The following is a 23,579-nucleotide window of genomic DNA, read 5'->3' as shown; positions in this document are numbered from 1 at the left end:
CAGGCGGCATCCTGCCGCCTGTGTGGCTTTGCTCGGGGGCAAAGGAGCAAAGCCACATGGGCAGCGGGGTCCCTCCGCCTGTGCGGCTTTGCTCGGGTCTCCCTGGTGTGCTGTGGGGGGGGGGGGGGGAACTCCCCCCAGCACCCCAGGGAGACAGGAGCAAAGCCGCACGGGCAGCGGGGTCCCTCCACCTGTGCAGCTTTGCTCGGGTCTCCCTGGTCTGCTGGGGGGGGGGGGGGGGGCAGCAGACCAGGCTTTTGTTGCGGGACGCCTCGTGTAGAGCAGCTGGGGTGCTGCCGGGTTGGTCCTCTGGGAACCTACCGGGCAGCGCCCCAGCTGTTCTGTCCCAGGCTCCAGATTCAGCAGCTGTTGAAACTGATCAGGCCGATTCCAGGAAGCTGGGGGCAGAGCAACTTCCTGTAGTCAGCCCCTGGTCAGTTTCAGTGGCAGCAGCTGAATCTGGAGCCAGTTCCGACTTGCATACAAATTCAACTTAAGAACAAACCTATAGTCCCTATCTTGTACGTAACCCAGGGACTGCCTGTATACTGGATGCATTTAATATGGCACAAGTGTTGCTTTCCCTAAGAGCTAGCTAGAACAGCGATTGTTTGCTTGTTTGAATATCATCAATAGAAAAATCTGACTCATCTGAAGTGGGTTGTGCCCACAAAAGCTCATGGTACTATTTTTTATTTATATACATACACACAAATTAGCGTCCAAGAGTACATCTATACCGTAGCGTTATTTCGGAATAACTAATGTTATTCCAAAATAACGGAGTGCACAAATACCCCATAAGCCTTTATTTCGAAATAACGTCAGCTGTAGGACTTCTTACTCTGACTCATGGTAATCCTCATTTCACAAGGAGTAAGGAAAGTCAAAGGAAGAGTGTTCTTCCTTCGACTTCCTGCTGTTGAGGCAGCACCAAAAGCCAAATTAAGCTATTTCAATTTAAGCGACATAATTGATATAGCTGAAATTGTGTAGCTTAATTCGACTTTAGCCCTGCTATGTAGATGTACCTTAAGGTGCTACAGAACCACTCATTATTAGTAGAAAACTACGGTCAGGAGATCAGTATGTTAGCTATAATTCACTTCCTATAGTGAGACACCTTCTGAAATTTCTAGATTTCTACACCAATACTCCTACCCTACAAAATTATCTGCTCACCTGCCAGACTTGAGCAATTTTTAATTGACAGATAAATCATATTACATTTGTTATGCTAAAATCATGGGCGGGCAAGTTGAATTTTCTAACATTGGTAAGTGTTTGGCTAGGATTACATAAAGTCTAATTTTTCTTGTAATTTAATCAGAGTGTTGCAGTCCATTTAAAACTGTAAGAGTTTTACTTACAATTTTTGTTTCTGATTTTAGAGTCTGCACCATTTTTTAGAAGTTTTAAGGCACAGTGCTTGTGGGCACGGTATGCTGCACAATGTAGTGGTGTATTTCCCATCTGATCAGTGCAGTTAATATCAGGAGGCTTTGGCCTATTTAACTAAAAAAAAACAAACACACAAAAACAGACAGTTACAGGTTAGTTCTATTACACAACATATAGACCCAGTAACGCTCTGCTCACTGCCTTGAAATATAGACTAGGCACTGACAGGTATGGTGGCAAAAGGGGGCCATGCTATGAGAAGAGTGAGGGCTACAGCAGTAAAATAAGATGTTCAGTTACAAGTAGCTACTTTCCTGTGTTCGTGGCTCAAATGTCCCCTTCCTATCTCCAATGGGCAAGATAGCTAGGGATGTTAAATCCCAGTTGTGGCTGGGGGCTGCTCCAGCCCAGTGAGGGTGAAGCAACCCCCCATCCATGGCACAGCAGGTCTGGAGCAGCCCCACAATAGTTAACTGGTTACCCAGATAAGCATGATGGTAAGAGACATGTTAACCAGGTGGCTGGTTAACCCTTTACATCCCTAAATATAGAATACAACTGTCCACATTTCCAAGGTACTCTAGAAACTGAGTTTTTAGAAAGTATTAACAGAGTGCCGTTCTGTTCCTGAAGGAGTCCAAAATAGAGATTCTAAAACAGAGAGACTTTTACCACCACAGTTTCTGAAGTTGAGGAGGACAGTATGACACACAAAAAAAGGGGGGGGAATCTGTTCATAGTATCTATAATTCTGCATAGGCATGCACCCATCACTTATGCCCCCAATATAGCCTCATTTTGTTCAAATGAATGTTTGGAAGGAGTACAAAAAAAACTCAATAGGAAACTTCTGAAGCAGTTGCTAATAAAACCCAGTGCATACAAGACAAGATTCTCAGGAAAATCCTAACTCATTAGGAAAGGGATTATTCTTGTAATAAATATACAAGAACAATTTTAACAGATTCAAACGAAAACCCATATAAGTCTTCTGTAACATGGAAAATAGACAAATTACTGCCAAAAGTCCCTTACTCTGTTGAAGCTATTTGTACTAATACTGTAATTCTGAAACTTATTTGATCAGGCCCCGCTTCTTTGAATTTGTAGTTGTTCATGCCTATTCCTCCTGGCACTTTACACACATCGCTATCCAGATCTGAAGGCAGAGCAGAGAGCAACAGCTCTTGGCTGTGTACCTGGCTCTGAGGGCAGCGATGTGCCAGCAGTAGCACAAAAGTAAGGGTGACACTGAATAGTGATCTTCACTAATATAACTTTTTGCAGTCCATTGCAACCCTTACTTCTGCACTGCTACCACTACTCCAGGGCTGATCGTTAGAACTCGACCACCTCCCAACAAGGCAGGGTGGAGAGGCCAAGTCCAGGTGGCAGGGCTTCAGCCTTCCCCTTTATTTCCACCTCTTAGGTGTACACTACTCTTCTGCACAAACCCCAGCCAATCAAGGGTGACCACGAGAGCTCTTTCCAGAGTACACAGCTTGCACCTCCGTTGGGAGTCCACTGCATAGCTTGAGAACCATTATGTTAATAGATTATAAGGCCAGAGGGGGAGCCACCGTAAGCTCAGATGGCCATACAAGTCCATTAAAACTAAGGACAGGAATATTCTAAGTGATCAGCAGCCTCAGATAGAGCTAGCAGGAAAATTATTTACAACCAAACATGTACTCTTCAGGCCAATAAAAAAAAAAAAAAAAAGGAAGTGGTAGAATCATTTCCTCATTCAGGTAGTGGTTGGAAAGGTCCTTTAGAAGCTTTGAAGTATGTAGTCAGTTTCTCTTTGCTAGTACAATTGTATTATCTTATTGGTAGGTGTCACTTCTAGATTGTCAGTTTTTGCACCACATTTGATGTTTCTGGATTTCTGCTGTAATGAAATCTGATCATTTCAAAGCCTTATGACAAGATGGGCTTACAACTTTCCCAGAAAGATACCATTTCAACTAAATTTCACATTGCTCTCATTTCAGGAGGCGTTTTTAGAAACTTATTCTCCCAACCATTTCAGGTGACAGGTGAAAAATTCATTTCTCCTAGACACACATTTAAGACATTTCTTCCATGCACTCTATGAAAGCTTTTAATATGTAACCCAGTAGCAGAGAATCAAGAAAGATATTAGGGAGTTTGTTCTACACCCTCAATTAAGGGACAGCTGGCATTTAGCTCATGTGGTAGAAGCTTGCACGTTTAGCTCCAAAGACCTCAAGTTTATTCCTGCCTGCTGATGACCTTGGTGTGGTCAGAATTATATTGGTAGTAAAAAAAGAGTACCACAAATAGTATGAGATTCACATTACAACACAAAAACTTTAAACATCACACTGAATCATTAGTTTGCCATTTCATCCAAGGGCCAGCATCTTCAGCAGTAAAGTGCCTATTAACACCTGGGTATATTGGTTCAGTACAGACATCACTTCCATGAGTGCTCTTTGGAGGTACCAAAAGGCCTGCAAGGACAGATCCATTTCTCTTGGAGACACAGGTATATTACAATACTAGCAGCTACTAACAGATACTGATTCTGTGTTTCTCCTGGAATGACCAGTGACTGAGGTACTGTAAAAGTTTAACATTCAGCACTTTACAGTATCCTTTAGCTAACTCAGGAAGGATGTTAGAATTCAGGAAGGATATTAGAAAACACTTGAAAATTTTGCATCAATCTGATACAACAACAAGGAGAACCCTAGCAACAGTGAAGCACTGTACAGTTCATCCACCATGGTGAGGGTTGATTCCTAACACCACCGAATACTGGGGGCAGAGAAGTGGGGTGAATGCTCTGTTTCCCCACAGCCCCCAGCTGCTGCAGTGTGTGGGGGAGGGGATGGATGACTGCTGCTACCATCCCACAACAGACTCCCGAGGCCACCTCCCTTCCCAGCTTGGGAGATGGGGTGCAATTCAGGGGATGGGAGAGACCTGCAAACAGGGATTCCACAAATCACCAGGATTTCATGTATTTTTGATTGTTGCATGCAATAGGGGGTGCTTGGTGTCAAGACAGCATAATGTAGCAAACAATTTCAGATTCTTACCAGTGCTGATAGTTTTGCAGTCTCCCCTTCTCTCGCTGCCCCTAAAAGCTGTTCTTCCAGTTTCCTTTCTTGTGTCCTTTCCACTGCTGTTTTCAAAGCAAAAATAGCTTTAGCAACCCCAGTTGTATTCTCAGAGGGACACATGAAAAATCAGCAAAAAGTGATGTATACAGTCCTTGTATAAGGAATGTTCAAACAATTTCCCTAACATTAATTTGAAGGCTATGTCTACCAGACATGGTGAAACACTTAGAACAGTGCTCTCCAGAGTCAAATATAGTGCACAAGTCTAAAAGATGACAAAAATCACTGCAGAAAGATTCTGAAGTTACTTAAGTTTCACAAGTATCCATACATTTACCAAGCAGCACAGGTTCAATAGTGCAAGAAGTTATTTGTCTTGAGGTTTTTTCCACAATAACAGGGAAGTTCAGTGGTAACAGGACACCAACACTATTTAACCTGCTCTATTTGCATCTTGATTATATTTTCTCTCTTCCTATAAAAGATGTTCTCTACTCCCCTTTACTTACCACTAACTTCTGCCCCATAATGGCTCCAGCTATTATCCTAGGACACAACCCACTACCAATCCCTATGAGCCCTACCTGCCAAGGGCTTCTAAGAAAGTGCATAGTTTAAATTACCCTCTATTCCACCTTGAAGTTCTCTGGATGCTACAGCATAGCATAGAGGATTCTGCTATTTCCCCCTCATTTCTTCCTGGTGGTAGTCATCAGTTGTAGAGGTCTTTACTAGTTTACTCCTCTCAAATATATTTCACATCCTGCTCTTTACTTATAACTCTAATATTTTTGAAGAAAAGAGCTTCTCCCCCACTCAGCCAGGACCAACTGTGATCTGTTATTGCATGACTGTGGTATGTAGTATTGTTGCAACTATCCTTTTCACTGCTATCCAGTGTTCTAATGGCAATAGGGAAAACGAATACTGGCTTGTTTTCCTTCTGCTGGTGCTTGTCAATGCTATGAGCACCAGTCCTGGAGCTGACTGCAGACTTGAAATGATATCACAGCATTGCTTTATACTAGTCATATTTGGAAAGTTCTCTTGCCAACTACTAGCACTAAGATTTTTCAAGCACTGATGGGTTACTACCTAACAAGAATCTATGCAGAAGTCTTCCTTTAAATATTGAAGTAATTTATTTACATGCATCTGAAATCAAAGACATGTGACTGGCATAACCATTTGGCAAGTTATGAAGAGGAAGTGGAAACAATAGCATTTTAGATACCAACACTGATTAACCTGGATAACAGAAGGATGTAGACAAGCTTGCCTGTGCTGTAGGGGACAAAGCTCAAGAATTCCTTGGTTTACATAGATATTTACTCCAGGATTTCCAAGTTATGGAGCCAGAATTTTAGGTACAGTTGTAGAATTTGAACCGGTTTTTCGAGAAGTGCAGAGCAGTAGCCTGACTTCAGTTGGAGACTGTGTGCTTTGATCTTCCCAAAAAATCTGGCTGTTGGCACATACATATGTAAGTATACAAACACCATCTTTAACAATGGAAGTTTGTGACCATGCAGAATTATCTTGTTGCCTTCACAAATGTGTCATGGTAAATTCCTCTGGTAGATTTATTTTCATTTACTAACAGAATTTGATCAAGTGTTTTAAAAAGTTTAATTAGATTTAATAGAAAAGTAAATTCCCCTGCAGGCTAATCAGACTTGGAAGTCTTGATTTTCAGAAATGTGGAATGGGGGAGGCAGGGTTTCAGATTTCAACCATAGCAACAACTGTGAAACTGACATTGTTAGCCAGATTAATAAGAGCTTTAATAAATGCTTCACTGAGTGCATTTGATAATGGTCTTCATTCTTAGAATTTATTTTTAGAGCATCTGTTTATGAGAACCATCACTAATCTGATGTACAGTTAAGCAATACCATGTTTTCAGGAAAAGTACTGTTTGGAATGATTTTGTTTGGAAAGTTTCAGTCTCAATCCTTACTTTTAAAATTTGAGACACATTTACCGATCTGTTCAGATTAAAGAATTACAATTGAATTAAGATCATTAATGCATAAAGTCTATTCAGTGTTAGGTTAAGAACCCATGTCTAAAAAATATATATTGCGCGCGCGCACACACACACACACACACACACACACACACACACACACACACACACGCGCGCGATTAAGGGATAGTTGCTTTCTTACCCTTTGTTTGCAGATAACATAACAGTGAATTGATACATAGCATACTTGTTTTTTAAAGTAGAATTAGTCAAGACTTTAAACGGGTGGTGAACCTTTTTGGTGTCAGGAGCCACTGACCCGTTGAAAAAAATATCAGTTGAGGACCACACGAAAATCCCTCACTGACACGGCGCCCGACTGAGAAGCAGAAAGACACTCCTCACATTTCCCTTGCACACCAGAGCCTAGGGGGCCGAGTCTAGTAGATTGTGTGCTCCAGACCCATGGTGGATTTGGGGGGAGGGAAGAGGAGAAGGCTGGAGCACCAGCACATGCTCCCCAATGCAGGGGAGTCAATGAGCCTTGGGGAGGCTGGATCCAAGCAAGCTGGGGGCTGCATCCGGCCCCCGGGTCGGAGGTTCCCCACCCCTGCTTTAAAAAGTAAATCAACTCTGGGTATTCAGCTTTGAACACTTCTAAAAAGGACCAGTTTCCAAGAAGAGTCAAGCACATGCCTTCTGGAAGTCACACACTTAATATCTGAAAATGGAGGCTTTATCCAAGAGATTTTGCATCTTCAGCCTGAACTGAAACAGCCTGGAGCTAAGTCAGTGAATCTTCTCCCATTGACCATTTTGTATCCAAATGGAAAGTAGGCAGATTTCCCTTTTCCATTCTCCTATAAACGATGCCCATAAAGCCTACCTGGCCTCTTTGTTGGTTAGAATTTTAGAGCAGAGATATTATTCTCTAAGGGTATGTCTACACTGCATTCCTCTTTCGAGAGAGGAACGCAAATGTAAGAGAGCGAAATTGCAAATGAAGCGCGGATTTGAATTTCCTGCGCTATGTTTGCATAATCAGGTCCAACCGCTATTTCAAAATAACCCTTAAATCTCAATTTTTAAGGAACATCGCTTCACAGCAAGTGTTGCATTTTTTGAAGCCGGGTGATCCAGGCACGGTCTGAGGCAGCTATACTAACTATAGTAACTATTTACAGGAAAAATTAAGTTAATGTTGTCTGAGCAAGTTTGCCCACCATCTCTGCAAAATGCTAGAAATGTTTGCGTCCAAGTGAAGTGGTTTATATCTCATCTTGTTTACACAAAGCAGCTTTTGTTATCAGCACATAATTCCTTTCCCCTATGCAGTGAGCTAAGGTTTTAAGCGCTACATACGGCTTTGAATTTCAGCCAAGTCTATATCATTAAAGGGCTCTGAGGGGGAAAAAAACACCTCTGTTGCTTTTAAGGCCTTAATGTCTATCAGAAACCACACTTACAATACTGTCTTTGGAAGAAGTCTTAAAACCTAACAGCCAGCCCTGTTGTACTGACTAGTCAGTGTTTTTACAACATAAGTGACAACATTAATTTTGAACCAGAAGCTACTTTGAAATCAAGTGAACTTGTAGGTGAAGCAGCAATTTCTTCAGAGTTACAAATGCTTACGAAAGGCAGGGAAGACACAGGAAGTTACCTTCCAGCATATGTCTGATCTCTTTGTCTTGTGTAACATCTCTTGCCATCTGACCTCCCCCATTAACAATAGATATATCAGCATCATACTGCAAGAGCAGCATCACCACTTCCTAGAAGACAAAGACAAAGGTATTATATTTTATCACCATGGCACTTCCCCAGAATTAGGCTGGTCTATTGTTTTGTAGTGTGTAATGATTCACTGCCAAATGAGTTGGTAAAACGTGCCAAGGGAAGAGATAGTTACAGCTATGTTGCTTATTTTTCTTGTATTATTCGGACTAGGGGGACCACACTAAGTTAGCTGAACTTGAAAATACACTGCAGTGAAGTCAGGCAGAGACATCATACTAAAAAGTGTGACACTAAACATATGCAATAGGAACCTTGTGGTGCTGGATAATTTTCAGTATCACTTCGGCACAAACACTTTCTGCTGTGTATGAGAACCAGTTCTACATTTTACATGCTTATGCCTACTCAGCAGTAAGAGGCAAATAGCTTGTATTTGAAAGAACAAGTTGTTCACATTGATTAGCTATTGAATCAGTTCATCTTAATTCTAGTATTCTATACAGTAAGTGGACAGGAAACCAGTATTAAAAACACTGTTTCCATGATTATTGGATGTAGAGCTTTATATGAATGAGCACTTAAACAAGTGATTGCAATCCTCTTTAGCTATGCATTAGTGTCTAACTAAGCCAACCAAGTCAGGCTTAAAGTCTATAATTAGGCAGATCACAAAAAAAAGCCACACCACGCAACTAAAACTTTTTTTGCTGTTTGTGTTTTAAGTACATCAGAAGTAGGAAGCCTGACCAAAAACAATCAACGGGTCCACCAGATGATCAAGGTGCTAAACAAACACTCAAGGAAAAACAAGACCATTGCAGAAAAAACTAAATTAATTCTTTGCTTTATTGCAGAGGATGCAAGGGAGATTCCCATATCAAGCCTCTTTTCAAGTGACGTATCCGAGGAATTATCCCAGATTGAGGTGTCAAAAGAAATTTGGAACAAACTGGAAAGTTATACAGAAATAGGTCTCCAAGACCATGACTGCTCTCTTTAAATATATTAGAGGGATAAATACCAGGGAGGGAGAGGAATTATTTAAGCTTAATACCAATGTGGACACAAGAACAAATGGATATAAACTGGCCATTAGGAAGTTTAGACTCAACATTAGATGAAGGTTTCTAATCATTAGAGGAGTGAAGTTCTGGAACAGCCTTCCAAGGGAAGTAGTGGGGGCAAAAGACCTCTCTGGCTTCAAGATTAAGCTAGATGCGTTTATGAAGGGGATGGTCTGATGGGATAACATGATCTGGGCAACTAATTGACCTTTCACTATCAGTGGTAAATAGGCCAATGGTGAGATGATAGGAGCTACTATCAAGAACTTTCCTGGGTGTCTGGCTGGTGAGTCTTGCCCACATGCTCAGGCTTCAGCTGATCATCATGTTTGGGGTCGGGAAGGAATTTTCCTCCAGGGTAGATTGGCAGAGGCCCTGGAGATTTTTCGCCTTTCTTTGTAGCATGGGGCACGGATCAGTTGCTGGAGGATTCTCTGCATCTTGGGGTCCTTAAACCATTTGAGGACTTCAATATCTGAGATATAGGTGAGAGGATTATTCTAGGAGAGAGTGGGTGAGATTCTGTGGCCTGCATTGTGCAGGGAGTCAGACTAGAGGATCATAATGGTCCCTTCTGACCTTAAAGTCTATGAGTCTGTTCTCCCAAGAGTTCTGAGAAATGGAGATACAGAGTTGAACTATCAACTGTGAACCTATCACTGAAATCAGCCTCTGTACCAGGCAGCTGAGGGTAGCTGATTTAACACCAATTTTTAAAAATGTTTGAGGTACCCCTGGCCAATACAGGCTAGTAAGATTAACTTCAGTATCCAGCAAATTTGAAGCTACTTTAGAGAACAGAATTATCAGACACATGGATGAATGTGATATGTTGAGAAGAGTGAATACAGCTTCTGTGAAGAAAAATCATGGCTTAATCTATTAGAATTCTTTGTGTGTCAAACACTGGGACAAGGGTGATCCAGTTGACTAAGCGTACTGGGACTTTGAAAAGAAACTTTGACAAGGCTCTTAAGCAAAGCAGCAATCATGGGATTATAGAAGGTGCTCCTAAGTCAGTAACCGGTTTAAAGAGAGTAACCAAAGGGTAGGAATAAAGGGCCAGTTTTCATAATGGAGAGGTAAATAGTACCTGTTCCTGTGGGACCCTGCTATTCAACATATTCAGTGATCTGGAAAAACCAGAAACTGTAAAATGGCAAAATTTGCTGATACAAAATTACTCAAGATAGGCAAGTCCAAAGCTGGCTGAAAGAGTTACAAAGCATCTGGCACTGGCCAACATCAGAGATGGGATGCTGGTTAGATGGACCACTGGTTTGACTCAGGATGGCGATTCTTAAGTTTAATTATTCTTTATGCCAGTGATACCCAGACTGAGGGTACAGAGCTATAAGTGACTCTTAAAGGATATGGGAGACTCATTAAACAAATTTACTTCTGCACCTGCCTGCCAATACAGAGACTTAAGTAATTCTGGTAACACAGGCAGGTCAATAATTTACCTCTACAAAAATATTCCTTCCAGAAATTTGCATCACAGGATATTTTAAAACATTGATTGAATTATTAACCAATCAGGATGCTTTTCTTATGTTACTAGCTAATTGTAAGAAAAGAATATATTCTCACAGCAAAATGAAGAAGTATATTCACGCTTATTTAGAAATAAGCTATTTGGAATTTTTTCCAAAATTGCTTATTGCTACATATCATGTTTACACTACAGGGAAGCCTCAAAATTAGGCTTTCCTAATGTGGACCTGCTACCAAAATTTAGAGCCCCAGGAGGCACTGGGGAGTAATACTTTACATGGCCCTGAGGAGGAGCTATTTCAAAATAGCAGCAGTGGAGCATACACAGTACTGCTATTCCAAAATAGCTATTTCAGAATAGGCGATATTCCTTGGGGAATGAAGTTTACAGATTTCTAAATATACCACCCATTATTTCGTAATTATTTTGAAATAATGGAATTGCTGCGTAGAGGCTCGCATTGTTATTTCGAAACAACTGTGCTGTAGAGACGCACCCTATGATAGGAAATATACAACTCAATATTTCCCACTATATTGTATAAACATGAATATACAGTATACAAATGAAACAAGTAACATTACTGTGGCTCTTTTGGGTAATGCTAATCACTAACTTGGCTTCTGAACCTCTGCGGTCTGAGCATCACTACTTCATGCTATGGTATGTGAGGGGATTAATAAGTGGCCTGTCAAGTGGTGTGTAGAAACAGGTACTTATCCTATTCCTTTAAACTGGCTTCCACCTGACAGCCAGCATTTACAGCTGGGAGGCTGATAAGCACCATGCTCCTGCACTAAAGCACTTTATCCCATGCACATAGCAAGAGTGACATAGGAAGTGATTGCACAGATAAGCGTGCTGGTGAAGGGCTTCACAAGAAAATAACTGTTCCCCCTTTATAGCTGCCAGCCACATCCGGTAGAACAAAAAAGGAAAGAGCAGCTATTGAGAAAGACTACTTATGTTTCCTCTATCCTCACAAGGGGCAGAGGGAGGGAGCAGTTCTTCCTTTGCCAACTCCCCTCCCCCCCAAAAAAAACCCAATCCCATTTGAAGACTAGACAGATTAGAAGTTAGGCATGTAAAATTTTGCTTTTTGGTATTTACAAGGATTTTTCCTAACTCAAATGCTTTGGTTTCAATCTATACCTATTTAAAAATCAACTAACATTTTAGATGCTCTTGACATATTATAGCACTCTTTATAGGGACACAATCTTATGCTGCATTGCCTTTTTGTATCATGAGGGTGGAACACACGTAGTTAGAATCAGTGTATTTTACCTTGCGTCCAGTGAAGGCTGCACGATGCAGTGGAGTGTCCCCCATATCGTTTAACACATTTACTTCTGCACCAGCCTGCCAATGCAGAGACTGTTAAGTAATGCTGGAAACACAGGCAGATCAATAGTTTACCTCTACAATAAAAACATTCCTTTAACATTCCTTCCTACCAACACCTCTTGACTTATATTTGTCAAAGATCAATAACATGAATTAGGAGGTTTTTTGTAGAGCTCTGAAAATCTGCGGCTATCTACTTTATATACGTGGGTATCCGTATCGGCAGATGTCAGTAGCCCATTTCTGCAGATACAGATGTGAATACAGTACACATTTTGTATCCATGCAAGGCTCTACCTCTCTCTCTATCCCAGTATATTTGTAATGACTAATCAGTGACAACTTGGAAAGATTTAGAGGGGAGGAAATCTACAATAAGGAGCCCTTGTGAAAGAGAGCATTAAGTGTAGCCATAGCCCCAATCTGAATGTAAATTGCTACAGCAGTGCTGCTCTACTGATTCAGCATAGACACTCACTACAGTACAGAGATGGGAGAACCGCTCCTGTTAGTTAGCTTATCTCCCTGAGAGGCAATGGCGAGGTCAACAAGCCTGTCAACCTAGGTTATGTCTACACTAAAGAGCTTACAGAAGTGCCATTGTGCCAATGCGCTGAACTGTTGCCCGACTTCTAGTGTAGTAGCTCTATGCTGATGGGAAACAGTTCTCCCCTCGGTATTATTAAACCACCCCCCAATGAGCCGCCATGATGGCAGGAGAAACTCTTCCACTGACAGTGCTGCCCACCCCAGCATTTAAGTTACACTGTTACACCAACTTATGTCACTTAGCGAGGGAGCAAGGAGTTTCCACCACTATCACTCCTCCCGAGCAAAATAAATTCTACAACGTAAGTGATAGTTAAGACACAGCCCTAGAGCTGTCAACAGCAGCAGTTAAATTGGCTTAACCACCTTGCTCAAAGGTACAGCTTTTTGTCATTCATCTCTACAAACGGCATACAGCAGCCATGAAAGTTTTAAGTTCACTATAGCAGGAAGACATCACACAGTAGTAGTAGTAAATACACTGCAGTGCAGTCTTCTCTGAGATTAAATGGGCCATAACTAGTCTGTTTCAAGATCTCTTTACTGGGTCCTTGCCTCTTTCCATATCAAGTAGAAACTATGTACATTGCCTTTGTGGTTTAGCTTCCTAGCTAAATCTCAGCTAATTTTTTCCCATTCCCTTCCTGCACCTGAAATCCTTCTTATTCTTTAAAGTCTACCATTTACACTGCTCCTGCTGCACCTTATTCTTAATACAGTCAGAAAGAGCTCAAGACAAGCTGCATGTGCAACACAACTAACTGGGATGGTTTACTATTACCTGGGAAGCTGGTCTAGTGATTGAGCTCATGAGGACTAGTGTCAGGAGATGAAGAGCTCACTTACCCCAAAAGACTAAGTTATGTGCAGCAAGTATGAATACTGCTTTGTTGGGAACAGTGTATGTAAAGTATTTTGTTCCCAAAAGTGCCAACAGCCAGCACTTACACAGGCTGACCTTTAGCGCCAAGGCTGTGTTGACACAATAAAACTACCCTTCTCACCGCTGAAAGTTTGCCATTGTTTACTCTATGTTGTAAGCAAAGTATTTAGGTCAGGGACAGTATCATTTATTGATACTAGTTATGTCTGTAGGACTAGAGATGGAATCCTTGTGAAATATCTGTTCCAACATCAGAACCTGATTAGTTCTTCCCTAGAGACCCAGTTTACCTGGGTCTATTCTTTGCATTTCCAATCAGTTTGTAAGAAGTCACCCCTCACTGAAACGGTCACAAAAAGCAAAACAAGAAGCTATATTTACTCTTTGTACATGTATCTGAATGCTGCCATTAGCAATATTGTGCAGTTGGTTAGCTTTAGTTTAGATTAAATGCAAAAACTTTTTGGGGGTGGGGAAGAGGAGAGGAGGAAATCTCATTTCAAACTAAGCTAGAAAGAGCCAAGTGCCCTACAATTATAGCCACCAAATTAGCATTAAAAAAAAAGCTTAAGTAAAAGAGGGAGGTTCTCCTCCACTAACAAGAGCAACTTGCAGTATTACGAAAAAAAGTAGCAATATTTTTCATGGTACCGCTTGGTTACATAGGAGCTTCAGACTCATTTTAGAATATAAAAAGCTTTAAGTATACCTTCAGCAAATCCTTGACCACATTGCCATGTCCAAAATAGCATGCAAGGTGAAGAGGTGTCCAACCCAAATTAGATTTACTTCTACCTAAAAATGAAACAGAACATCAGGTAAACAAAGGTTTTTGTACTATAAGACTACATGAACAATTCAGTGTAAACTAAGTTCTTGCCAACTCTCAAACACATAACAAGCATAGTTAGACTCTACAGCGAGAGTAATCATTTATAGATTTCAGCCAAGAGAGGACTAAATATTCATAATCAGACCCTCAGCAGAATAAAAAATTCCACCCACTAATTATGGCATCAAACCCATAGCTTCTGATTGAATGAGAGCATCTCTAGGGGTATGTCTACACTACCCCGCTAGTTCGAACTAGCGGGGTAATGTATGCATACCGAACTTCTAATGAAGCCCGGGATTTGAATTTCCCGGGCTTCATTAGCATAAAGCCGCGCCGCCATTTTTAAAAGCCGGCTAGTGCGAACCCCGTGCCGCGCGGCTACATGCGGCACGGGCTAGATAGTTCGGAATGGCTACGTAGTTCAAACTATCTGTACTCCTCGTTCCACGTTCCTCGTTCCATGAGGAGTACAGATAGTTCGGAATGGCTACGTAGTTCGAACTATCTAGCCCGTGCCGTGTGTAGCCGCGCGGCACGGGGTTCGCACTAGCCGGCTTTTAAAAATGGAGGCGCCGGCTTTATGCTAATGAAGCCCGGGAAATTCAAATCCCGGGCTTCATTAGCAAGTTCGGTATGCATACATTACCCCGCTAGTTCGAACTAGAGTGTAGACATACCCTAATAGAGTAGCTGCCTAGCATTAAATTGTGGCTTCCATATTTCTTATTCTGTGTTCTTTGACATGCATGGGTAAAAAGAGAATTCAAAGAACTAGATATTTATCTTTTTTAAAAAAAGATCTAGGAGAGTCAAAAGAGCCAATTCCAGTTTAACTACCTCCATTCCTATTACACAACTCTAAGAGTCAAGCAAATACCTGCATTTAAGAACTTAGAACAGTGTTTCTCAACCAGTGGTTCGAGTACCCTCAGGGGTACTCGAGAGAAGTCTGGCTGGGGGAGGAGGGATGTGTCAACACAACTGAAATTTGGAGAAAACTGAATTTGTTTTAAGTTTTACAGCGCTTTATTATTTTTGTACTTTTACACCCAAAAATCTCACCACCCACCCAACTACGATTAAGTTGTTTAAACAAATGTGTTGCAATGGTAGAAAAAAAAAAGTGTGTCTGAAAACTATAGGTACTGAGGATACTTTTTTTTTTTAAAGGGGTACTTTATAAAAAAGTTGAGAAACACGGTCTTAGAACACGAAAAACAAGTTAAAAGATAACTCGGGTTATAAACTATGTTAGAAATACTATGCACTGGCAACAGCATAAAGCTTTCTATGTCAAGCAAGTTGAACTGGTAAAAGCAGTCTGCAGTCCACAGAGCTCTTAAGTTCAGCTCCACCACCCCGCAAGAGTGAGATCTAACAGTATAGAATCAGCAGGAAGTGGACACAGAACAAGGGTCTTGGATAACCACCATTTTTTTCTGAATCTGATTGTGATACGTTTAAAACAAAGCTAAAGTAGCAACTAGCTGTGTTAGACATTCCCTGAAACATCAGCTTTAGTTAAATATTCACTGTTCTTGAACAAACTTGGTAGACTTCTAGATTAAAATTTCTAGGTTAATACTGTAGTGCATTGTTTCTCAAACTGTGCTCCGCGGAGCTCCATCTCCAGGGGCTCCTCAAAGTTGAAAAACTGGAAACATTGATAGGTACAGTACAAGCAATCAGTGGACTGCTGGGGCTCTGCATAAATTTTTACGCATGTAAAGGATTCCTGAGCCCAAAAAGTTTGAGAACCGCTGCTGTAGTGAAATACATTACACTGAGCTGGTAACAGAGTTTAGTTTCCCTAGTTGCTACATGTAGGCTAGGTCTATACTACAAAAGAAAAGTTGGAAGAAGATACAAATTGCAAGCCGCAATTTGCATATCTTTTTCAATTTTTCTTTCTAAAGAGGCTTTTCTGAAATTTGGTCCATCAACACAGGGTCAAATTTTGGAAGAACCTCCTCTTGACACATCCCTTCTTCCTCAATGAGGATTACAGGGATGGCAAAAAACCAAAACACATCAGCTTTTTCAGAGATTGTTATGAAAAAGCAGACGCATTCCTTGGATGTGGCATAGATTTTCTGGGATACCTCTGGTACCCTGGAAAAGCTCTGCAGTCTAGACATAGCCGTAGACAACAACTTAAGCTGTTCTGGACTACAACATAACATGTTGCATATTGATGATGCTTTTTAAATATCAGCCATAAAACTTGTTTTTGGGTGTGGAGGGGGCATTAAGAGGACCTTGGTTTAGTAACACTTTTACAGTGTAGGCAAGTTCTTTCATCTTATGACTGCCTTCCAAGTTGACCTCTGCAGCCTATGCAATTTTGTCAAAGTTGACAAATCACTGGCAGCGAACCTGACACCGTTCTTAAAAATGGGGCTCAAAGCACTAATTGAATATGAGAGTTATTTTCATGTAGCTCCCCCCCTCCCCCGCTACCAATTTCAGCAGAGATAAGCAGCACTAAGTGCCTTCAAATTAAAATTGCCTTATGGTTAAATAGGGTCTCTGCCCCTCCCCCACCCTCATCCCCCTCACAAATTTCCTCAACACTTAAAGATTTGAAGATTGTGGTCCCTTAACCCCTTCCCAAGCTACACCTTGCTGTCCCTTATCCCCTTCATTTCAAGCATCAAGATGAGCCTTCCTATTGTAGTATATTTGCTTACTTCATTACCTTGTGAGCTCTTCCACTTTTGTGCCCACCTCTCTAGTTTGTCTCATTGATCTGCTGCCATGTACCATAGCCTCAACTGTAAGCTCCTTGGGAAAGGAATCTTTACTGCATGCCTGCAAAATGGCAACAGCCTTGATTGCTCTGCAGTATCACCTCACAGTAAACAGATGCTATATTTATACTTGCTAAATACAGTGACTCGCATGGGCAAGTTATTGGCAGAAAGATTCAAGACCACCTCATTTGGCTTCCTCCAATGGTTTTTCCACTTGTTAGAATCCTAACACTCTGAACATTAGATTAAACCATATCCATCTTTTGTGTAAAATGTGGCTTGTCCTTTTCACTTCAGTTTCCATGCATCAGTGCCTTTCACCACACTAGAGGAATACCTTCCAAGTGGTACCAAACTGGGTTATTTACACATTTTCTCATAAGACAGTGAAGCAAATGAGATTAGGATCTCTTCCAAAGAGTTCTAACCAAGAAGTCTGCCAGTATAGTTAAGATAACAGTGTACACACACACACACACACACACACACACACACACACACACACACACACACACACACACACACACACACACACACACCCCCCCCCCCCCCAAACCAAACGTGGTAATATATTGTCTTCTCTTTCCCAAGACCCCCCTCACATATACTTCAGGTCTTCTAACTTTACATCCCCATGCCTACATCTTTTAAAGATATTAGTAGCTAGAAACTGTTCATATTTTCCCCACAAGGTTGATGTGGAAGACAGGTATTTCCCAGCTTCATGCTTTAAGAGGCAATGTCTTTAGTCAACAGTACTGTATAGGCAGACTGGTTAATGATCAGCTATCATGGGCTAAAGTGAAAGCCCAGTAGGAGTAGGAGTTATAGGTATCATTGGATTCCCAATATAAACCCACACAAGCAAGCACAATTGTTAAATCTGCCTTTGTGTTATGTTGGAATAAGATCCTATGTGTAACCTCTAACAAGGCATGGTAACCAAGCAAAATGCATAAGTCCTAGAATGTAAGCTAGTCTCTCTTACTACCCCAATTTTTTACTGTTACAATTTGATATCCGTGTTGATATCCATGTTGAATGCCACCAGCAGGTTGTACAGTTTGTTTCAAAACTAATATCTGCCACTACAAACAGAAGTCTACTGAATAGAAGTGTAAAGTGTGCAGGGTTATTTTTTAGTGTTATGATCCTGTTCCAGATAATGAAAATATAAGCAATGAGGGCAAAGGAAGAATAAAGTGCAAAGGTTGCCAGAAGTACGGCAGATAAAACTGAAGTAGGCATACAATGAGAGCCCTGTAACAGTTTATCCTCTTTACGTAGCACTGTATTTTCCATCTCACCACTTGCTGGTATGTTCAGTGCAGAACATAAGTGGAAAGTAAGTGGAATGCTACAGCATTAAACCTGCACCCAGCACTCTTTACTGTAAACCCAAACACATAAAATATGACATCCATGTCACAGAAGTGAAATGGAATGTGTGAAACAGTGTCATTGGAGAGGCTCAAGGGCAGCATCTCAATTGAAATGCACATGTTTGCCAGATTTTCCCAGGGAGCCTGGCTCTCACCAAGAGTAAATCCACATAAAAAAGTTAGCAGAAAATTGTTCTGCAATAACTCAAATGCAGAAATAGCTACAATGTATGCTTTTAAACTGAGCATAATTCTGAAGTCCTGAATGCCAATAGTACAAAACCTTCATTTAAACTTAACACTTGGGGAAAAGCCAACATTTCATATCCAGTCTAAGTAAGGACAAATATACTCCCATCTCACTTGCTTCTACAAGTCCAGAAAGGTCTACAAGTCACCCAACAGTATTGTGTGTTAACCTGGAAAGTCTTCCTTCTGTGCACAAGGAGTCATGTTTTCAGAAGCTGAGGGACAAGAAACACCTACAATAAAGTCATGGGTTTTTAAGTAGCCTACATTAATGATATGGCCACAGATATCAGACAAATGGCGTTCAAATCTTAACTTGTCCTGTCAAAAACAGCTTGTAGCACTGGTAATTTAGGATAGCTTTATGGAATATGGACAAACCACTGAGGGAATTTGTACAGAATAAGGAAACTGAATCTTTAGCAAAGTGAAATCTTAAGGTTTCGATTTAATAAATAAGCAGTGTGTCACTTCCTATAAATGAACTTAAAGTCTCAAGTTCAAAAGTTTCAGGATATCTGTCTTAGTCCAACTGAATTTTTTTTTTTTTTAAACAGCACCTTAGAGATGAACAAAAAGTGTAAATGGTATTGTGAGCCAACTGGACAGTCTCTACAACAAAGGATTATGGACACGAATGAAATATTCAAAATGGTAACACAGAAACCTGATGGGGAACATTTCAACTTGAACAGGCAACTCACTAATGGATCTAAAAATGACTATATTACAAAGCAATTTCAAAAACGAGCTTGAGAGAAGCTGCACAACTTCATTTCTTTTATAAGTTTGACACCTGAAATCGAGGTCTGAAAAAAAAAAAAAGTAGAGATGTTACATTTCGGTTAAATCAGCTAATGAAATAGTTGATGGAATTTCCATCGACTACTTGATTAGTCGATAAGGGGAAGGTGGGATGCTCACTATCCCGGTTGCACCTCAGTGGCTCTGCTATACTAGCAAGCACTATTGCAAAAGCAGAAGCACAGCATTTGGAATCTGGCACAAGCTGAGACTGCTTCAGTCCCTGCTCGTACGGTTTTCCTGCTGTGCCTCTGCCTCCCCTGCCCCTATGGAGGCTGATAGAGGCAGCAAGGGGGAGAGGGAGGTGACTAGTTGAGTCACTACTTGACTATCCAATAAGTTTATGCTTATTGGGTAGTCAACTAGTCACTTACATCCCTAGAACAAAGACTTGAATTGGATGGGCCACTACATTGCACATCCTAACATAAAAACTTAAGCACTGGGTACTTAGAGCCCACTATTAGTCTCATTTAGCTTGAACTCTAATTGACAATATTTTTCCCTCTTCCCCCCCTTCTCTTTCCCTCCACATTCTCTCTTTCACTGCTATTTATTTGTACCCTGGACACCTTAACTTCATTCATCTGGAGAAGTGGGTTGTGCCCATGTACATTTTTTAAATCAGTCTCTAAGGTGCTGCAGGACTATTCGTTGTATTTTTAAAATCTCTTTATTGTGTAGCCTTTTTGAAGCCATTTAATGTTAGCCTCTGAAAGCTCTTACTAAAAGATACTGTAGTTTGCTCTTTTGTACTGCTTGCATGTAAAGTATGGTGGCAGCTAGCAGATGGCTTTAAGAGCATCATGCTGCACTTATGTGACGGGTTATGCTACTGCAGTATGGATAAAACTGTTTCACAGAATAGTGACCCAAATGGGTGCAAGCTGCTGCAGCTTCAATTAAGTTGGATTCTTAAACCAGAACTGAGGTGGCCAGCAATGTTTTCCTATCAGCCATCTCAACTGTTCAGTAACATGCAAGCTATCTGTTAGGAGATGGTTTAGTGAAGCACAAAGGTAGGCAAGAATGAAGACCGAGTTAAGATAATTCCAAGGCTGTCACACCTGCACATAAAGCTTCTGTTTCTACAAGAGCAGACATTACAAGAAAGCATCAGCATGGAAAAACAAATAGAAAACCAAAGCTCTACTACTTCTAAGAAAATTTAATTAGCCACCACTCAAAATAGATTATCCTTCCTGTTTGCATTTTGTGCAAGTCATGATAGCAACTACGCTGTAGCTAAAGGGAAAATACAAACCATAAACTAGAAAGGCAGTAACTGCATAATAAAATTCTACACAGCCCACTAATGTCAGCAGTGCTATTTTTCATTAACACAACTCATTTTGTTGGAATGAGAGGCAATGAGTACTAGGAGCAAGTGTGGAAGAAATTTAAACAGATTGTGAAAGGAAAGGATTACCCAGTTCCAAGTTGATAGGAAAAAATATAAGATCAAAAGTTAAAGTTGCATCCCTTCTCCACATTCTTTGTTCTAGGCTAAAAGTTATAAGGCAAGTTAGTTTTTAAATAAGTCTACAGTGCCTAGCACAGTCCTGACAGATGTACTAAATAGATAAAAGGATCTTTACTTGCCCGTGGATGTTGCTTAGCCTTTGGGAAAATAAGCTGATCTTTCAATCTATTTCTAATAGAACAAGTGTGCACTTTATAGTCTTTTGGTGATCCAATGTACATTAATAGGTAGCAGATTTAAAACAAGGAAGTTTTTCTTCATGCAGCACAGCATCAGCTATGGAACTCCTTGCCAGAGGATGTTGTGAAGACCAGGACTCAAAAAAGAACTAGATAAATTCATGGAGGTTAGGTCCATCAATGGCTACTAGCCAGGATGGGCAGGAATGGTGTCCCTAGTCGGTTTGTCAGAAGCAGGAAATGGATGACAGGAGAGGAATCATTTGAGGATTACTTGTTCTGTTCACTCTCTGTGGGACACCTGGCATTGGCCACTGTTGGAAAACAGGATAGAGGGACCTTTGGTTTGACCCAGTATGGCCGTTCTTATGTTCTTAAAAGTGGCACCTCTTGGAATGACACTACTGAAAATATCTGTACATACCAGGGACTGAACTACCATGGTACCTGAACTATTCCCTCAGAGGGTCCTTCGAGAGAAGGGTTGAGATATTGGTAGGTAAATTAGACCTGTTGGCTAAGCTCCAGATGTCCCTGTTTAGGGATAGAGGGGGAGCAATAAAGATTTTTTTTAAAAGATCCATCATTGACCCTACAGTGGAGTTTGCAGGGCTTGTCTTGTTTTTGTCCCAAATTTTAACTCCAAAATGAAGTAAGCATAGTAAAAAAACCCTGTACAATACAGTAGCATAGTCTTAATGTTCACATCAGAAAAATACATACCATGTCACTAGCACATACATGTGTATAACTGAGGAAGTTGATTCATAATGGGCAGTTGCTGGTGGCACAGCTGTACCTGTATTATGACAAATCCAGCTGATGCAAAAATCTTGATAAGTGTAAATTTTAATTGTCCAAACTGCTGGCTTGAGTTATGCAAAAGATCCTTTAAGGGAATTGTTTTTATCCTGCTATCAGTCAAACAAAAAACCTCCTATTTAAGCCATTTGTTCCCTTCTTCCTACACGGAACAGGATGGAACAATTTTTTTTTTTTTTTTTTTTTGGAGATTAGCTCTAATATTTTAGAAGTGGAGGCACAAATAAGTGAAACATCTATAGCTTAAGGGAAAGGATATGCAGCATGGTGCAAGAGAAAAAGCATTGGAGTGGACTCAGTAAATCTGGCTTTTATTGTCATTGCTGCCAGAGATGTGATGTGTGATTTTGGTCAAAGTCAGTTACCTCATTTCTGCGAAGGCTCCATTTTCTCCTCTACCTTGTGTTTCATCGAACTACATCATAATGTGTCAATACAGCAGCTTTTATAAACTTTACAGAAAGGTAATAGTGGGGCATGTAGTCCCAGGTGGGGTCTGCAGGCCCTACTATAATGCTAATGCTATATTAACATCAACTATTTACCCTCTTCCATACCCTCTCCTCCCTGTTTAGAGTCCCTGATTCTGCTCAAGTTCTACAGATATCAAATATGTAATCTTACCTCTCAACCGAGTTATAAAGAAGTATTGACTAGGGGTGTGCTGTACTACAAAGATTCAAAGACACAAGACAGAGACAAGCAGTTACAGCACACATGTTCAAGACTTATTAGTGCATGTCCACCACTGGAAGTGCTAGCACATGGCATCAATGTTCTTTGCAAATGGCACCACTTAATTACTGAAAACAGGAAACCACACACAACCCAACACATGAGATTTCTGCAGTCTTGTAGTCATTTGTATATAGTAGTATACTCTGCTTTAACAAGAGAACTTTAAAAGCATTGTACCGTACCTACTACGTAAGGTGCATAGAGCAGCATTTATGCATATACATATGTTCACACAAATGATACAGTTTTCTGTTGTTCCTTTTAGAGGAAAACGATTGGGCAGTACATCAATTAAGCTAGCCATTAAGGTTTATAACCTTATCAGGGTCTTGTTTGACCAGTTAGCCATACTAACCTTTGCAGTTGATGTCAACAACTACTTCTCCTTTGTCCATGGTTTCCAACAGTTGTCTAACTTCTTCACAGTTTCCATTTCTAGCATCATGGAGAAGCTGCTGTTCTGCTTCAGTGCTCATCCCTACTAGATTATAAATACAGACTATTAGTTGCTACATTTTCATTCTCTCCTCTGTCTCCAACAATAACATCAGTAACACCAAAATAAAACGATATACTATAACTTTTACAGTGATTTATTCCAAAAGGTGTCCAATCCATTTAAGTTACTTCACTGTATTGTAGCCTCCCTTTTAATGCTGCTACTCACATTTAAATTTCCGTCATAGGGCAATTATTGTAAACTGGCGATGTGCTCACTTAGTCTAAATATTCATATCCTAAGCAAAATGAACCTACAGACTACACTGATATGGCTTAAATGGAAGATGTTC

At 40.7% G+C, this 23,579-nt stretch overlaps 1 protein-coding gene across 10 annotated transcripts in view; it reads right to left on the bottom strand.

Annotated features, from left to right (window-relative positions):
* The window catches only part of LOC102447841 (oxysterol-binding protein-related protein 1), a 116,983-nt gene that overhangs the window by 83,365 nt on the left and 10,039 nt on the right, over nt 1-23,579 (bottom strand). For 7 of the 10 annotated variants that reach the window (XM_075920842.2, XM_075920843.2, XM_075920833.2 and 4 more), the window contains 6 exons: nt 23,144-23,269; nt 14,253-14,338; nt 12,052-12,126; nt 8,126-8,237; nt 4,470-4,555; nt 1,371-1,515 (listed from right to left, as the gene is read on the bottom strand). In XM_075920842.2, the coding sequence (XP_075776957.2) occupies nt 1,371-1,515; nt 4,470-4,555; nt 8,126-8,237; nt 12,052-12,126; nt 14,253-14,338; nt 23,144-23,264 (625 nt within the window). In that variant the 5' untranslated portion in view covers nt 23,265-23,269. Of the gene's footprint in view, nt 1-1,370; nt 1,516-4,469; nt 4,556-8,125; nt 8,238-12,051; nt 12,127-14,252; nt 14,339-18,932; nt 18,982-23,143; nt 23,270-23,579 lie in introns of those variants that run through there. The other 3 variants (XM_075920837.2, XM_075920839.2, XM_075920844.2) reach the window with 2 other exon arrangements.

This window comes from Pelodiscus sinensis, chromosome 2 (genome assembly GCF_052426305.1).
Source record: "Pelodiscus sinensis isolate ZL-2025 chromosome 2, ASM5242630v1, whole genome shotgun sequence".
Lineage (NCBI taxonomy): Eukaryota > Metazoa > Chordata > Testudines > Trionychidae > Pelodiscus > Pelodiscus sinensis.
Note: the sequence above shows the minus strand (reverse complement) of the source record. Positions and strands in the feature narration are given on the sequence as shown.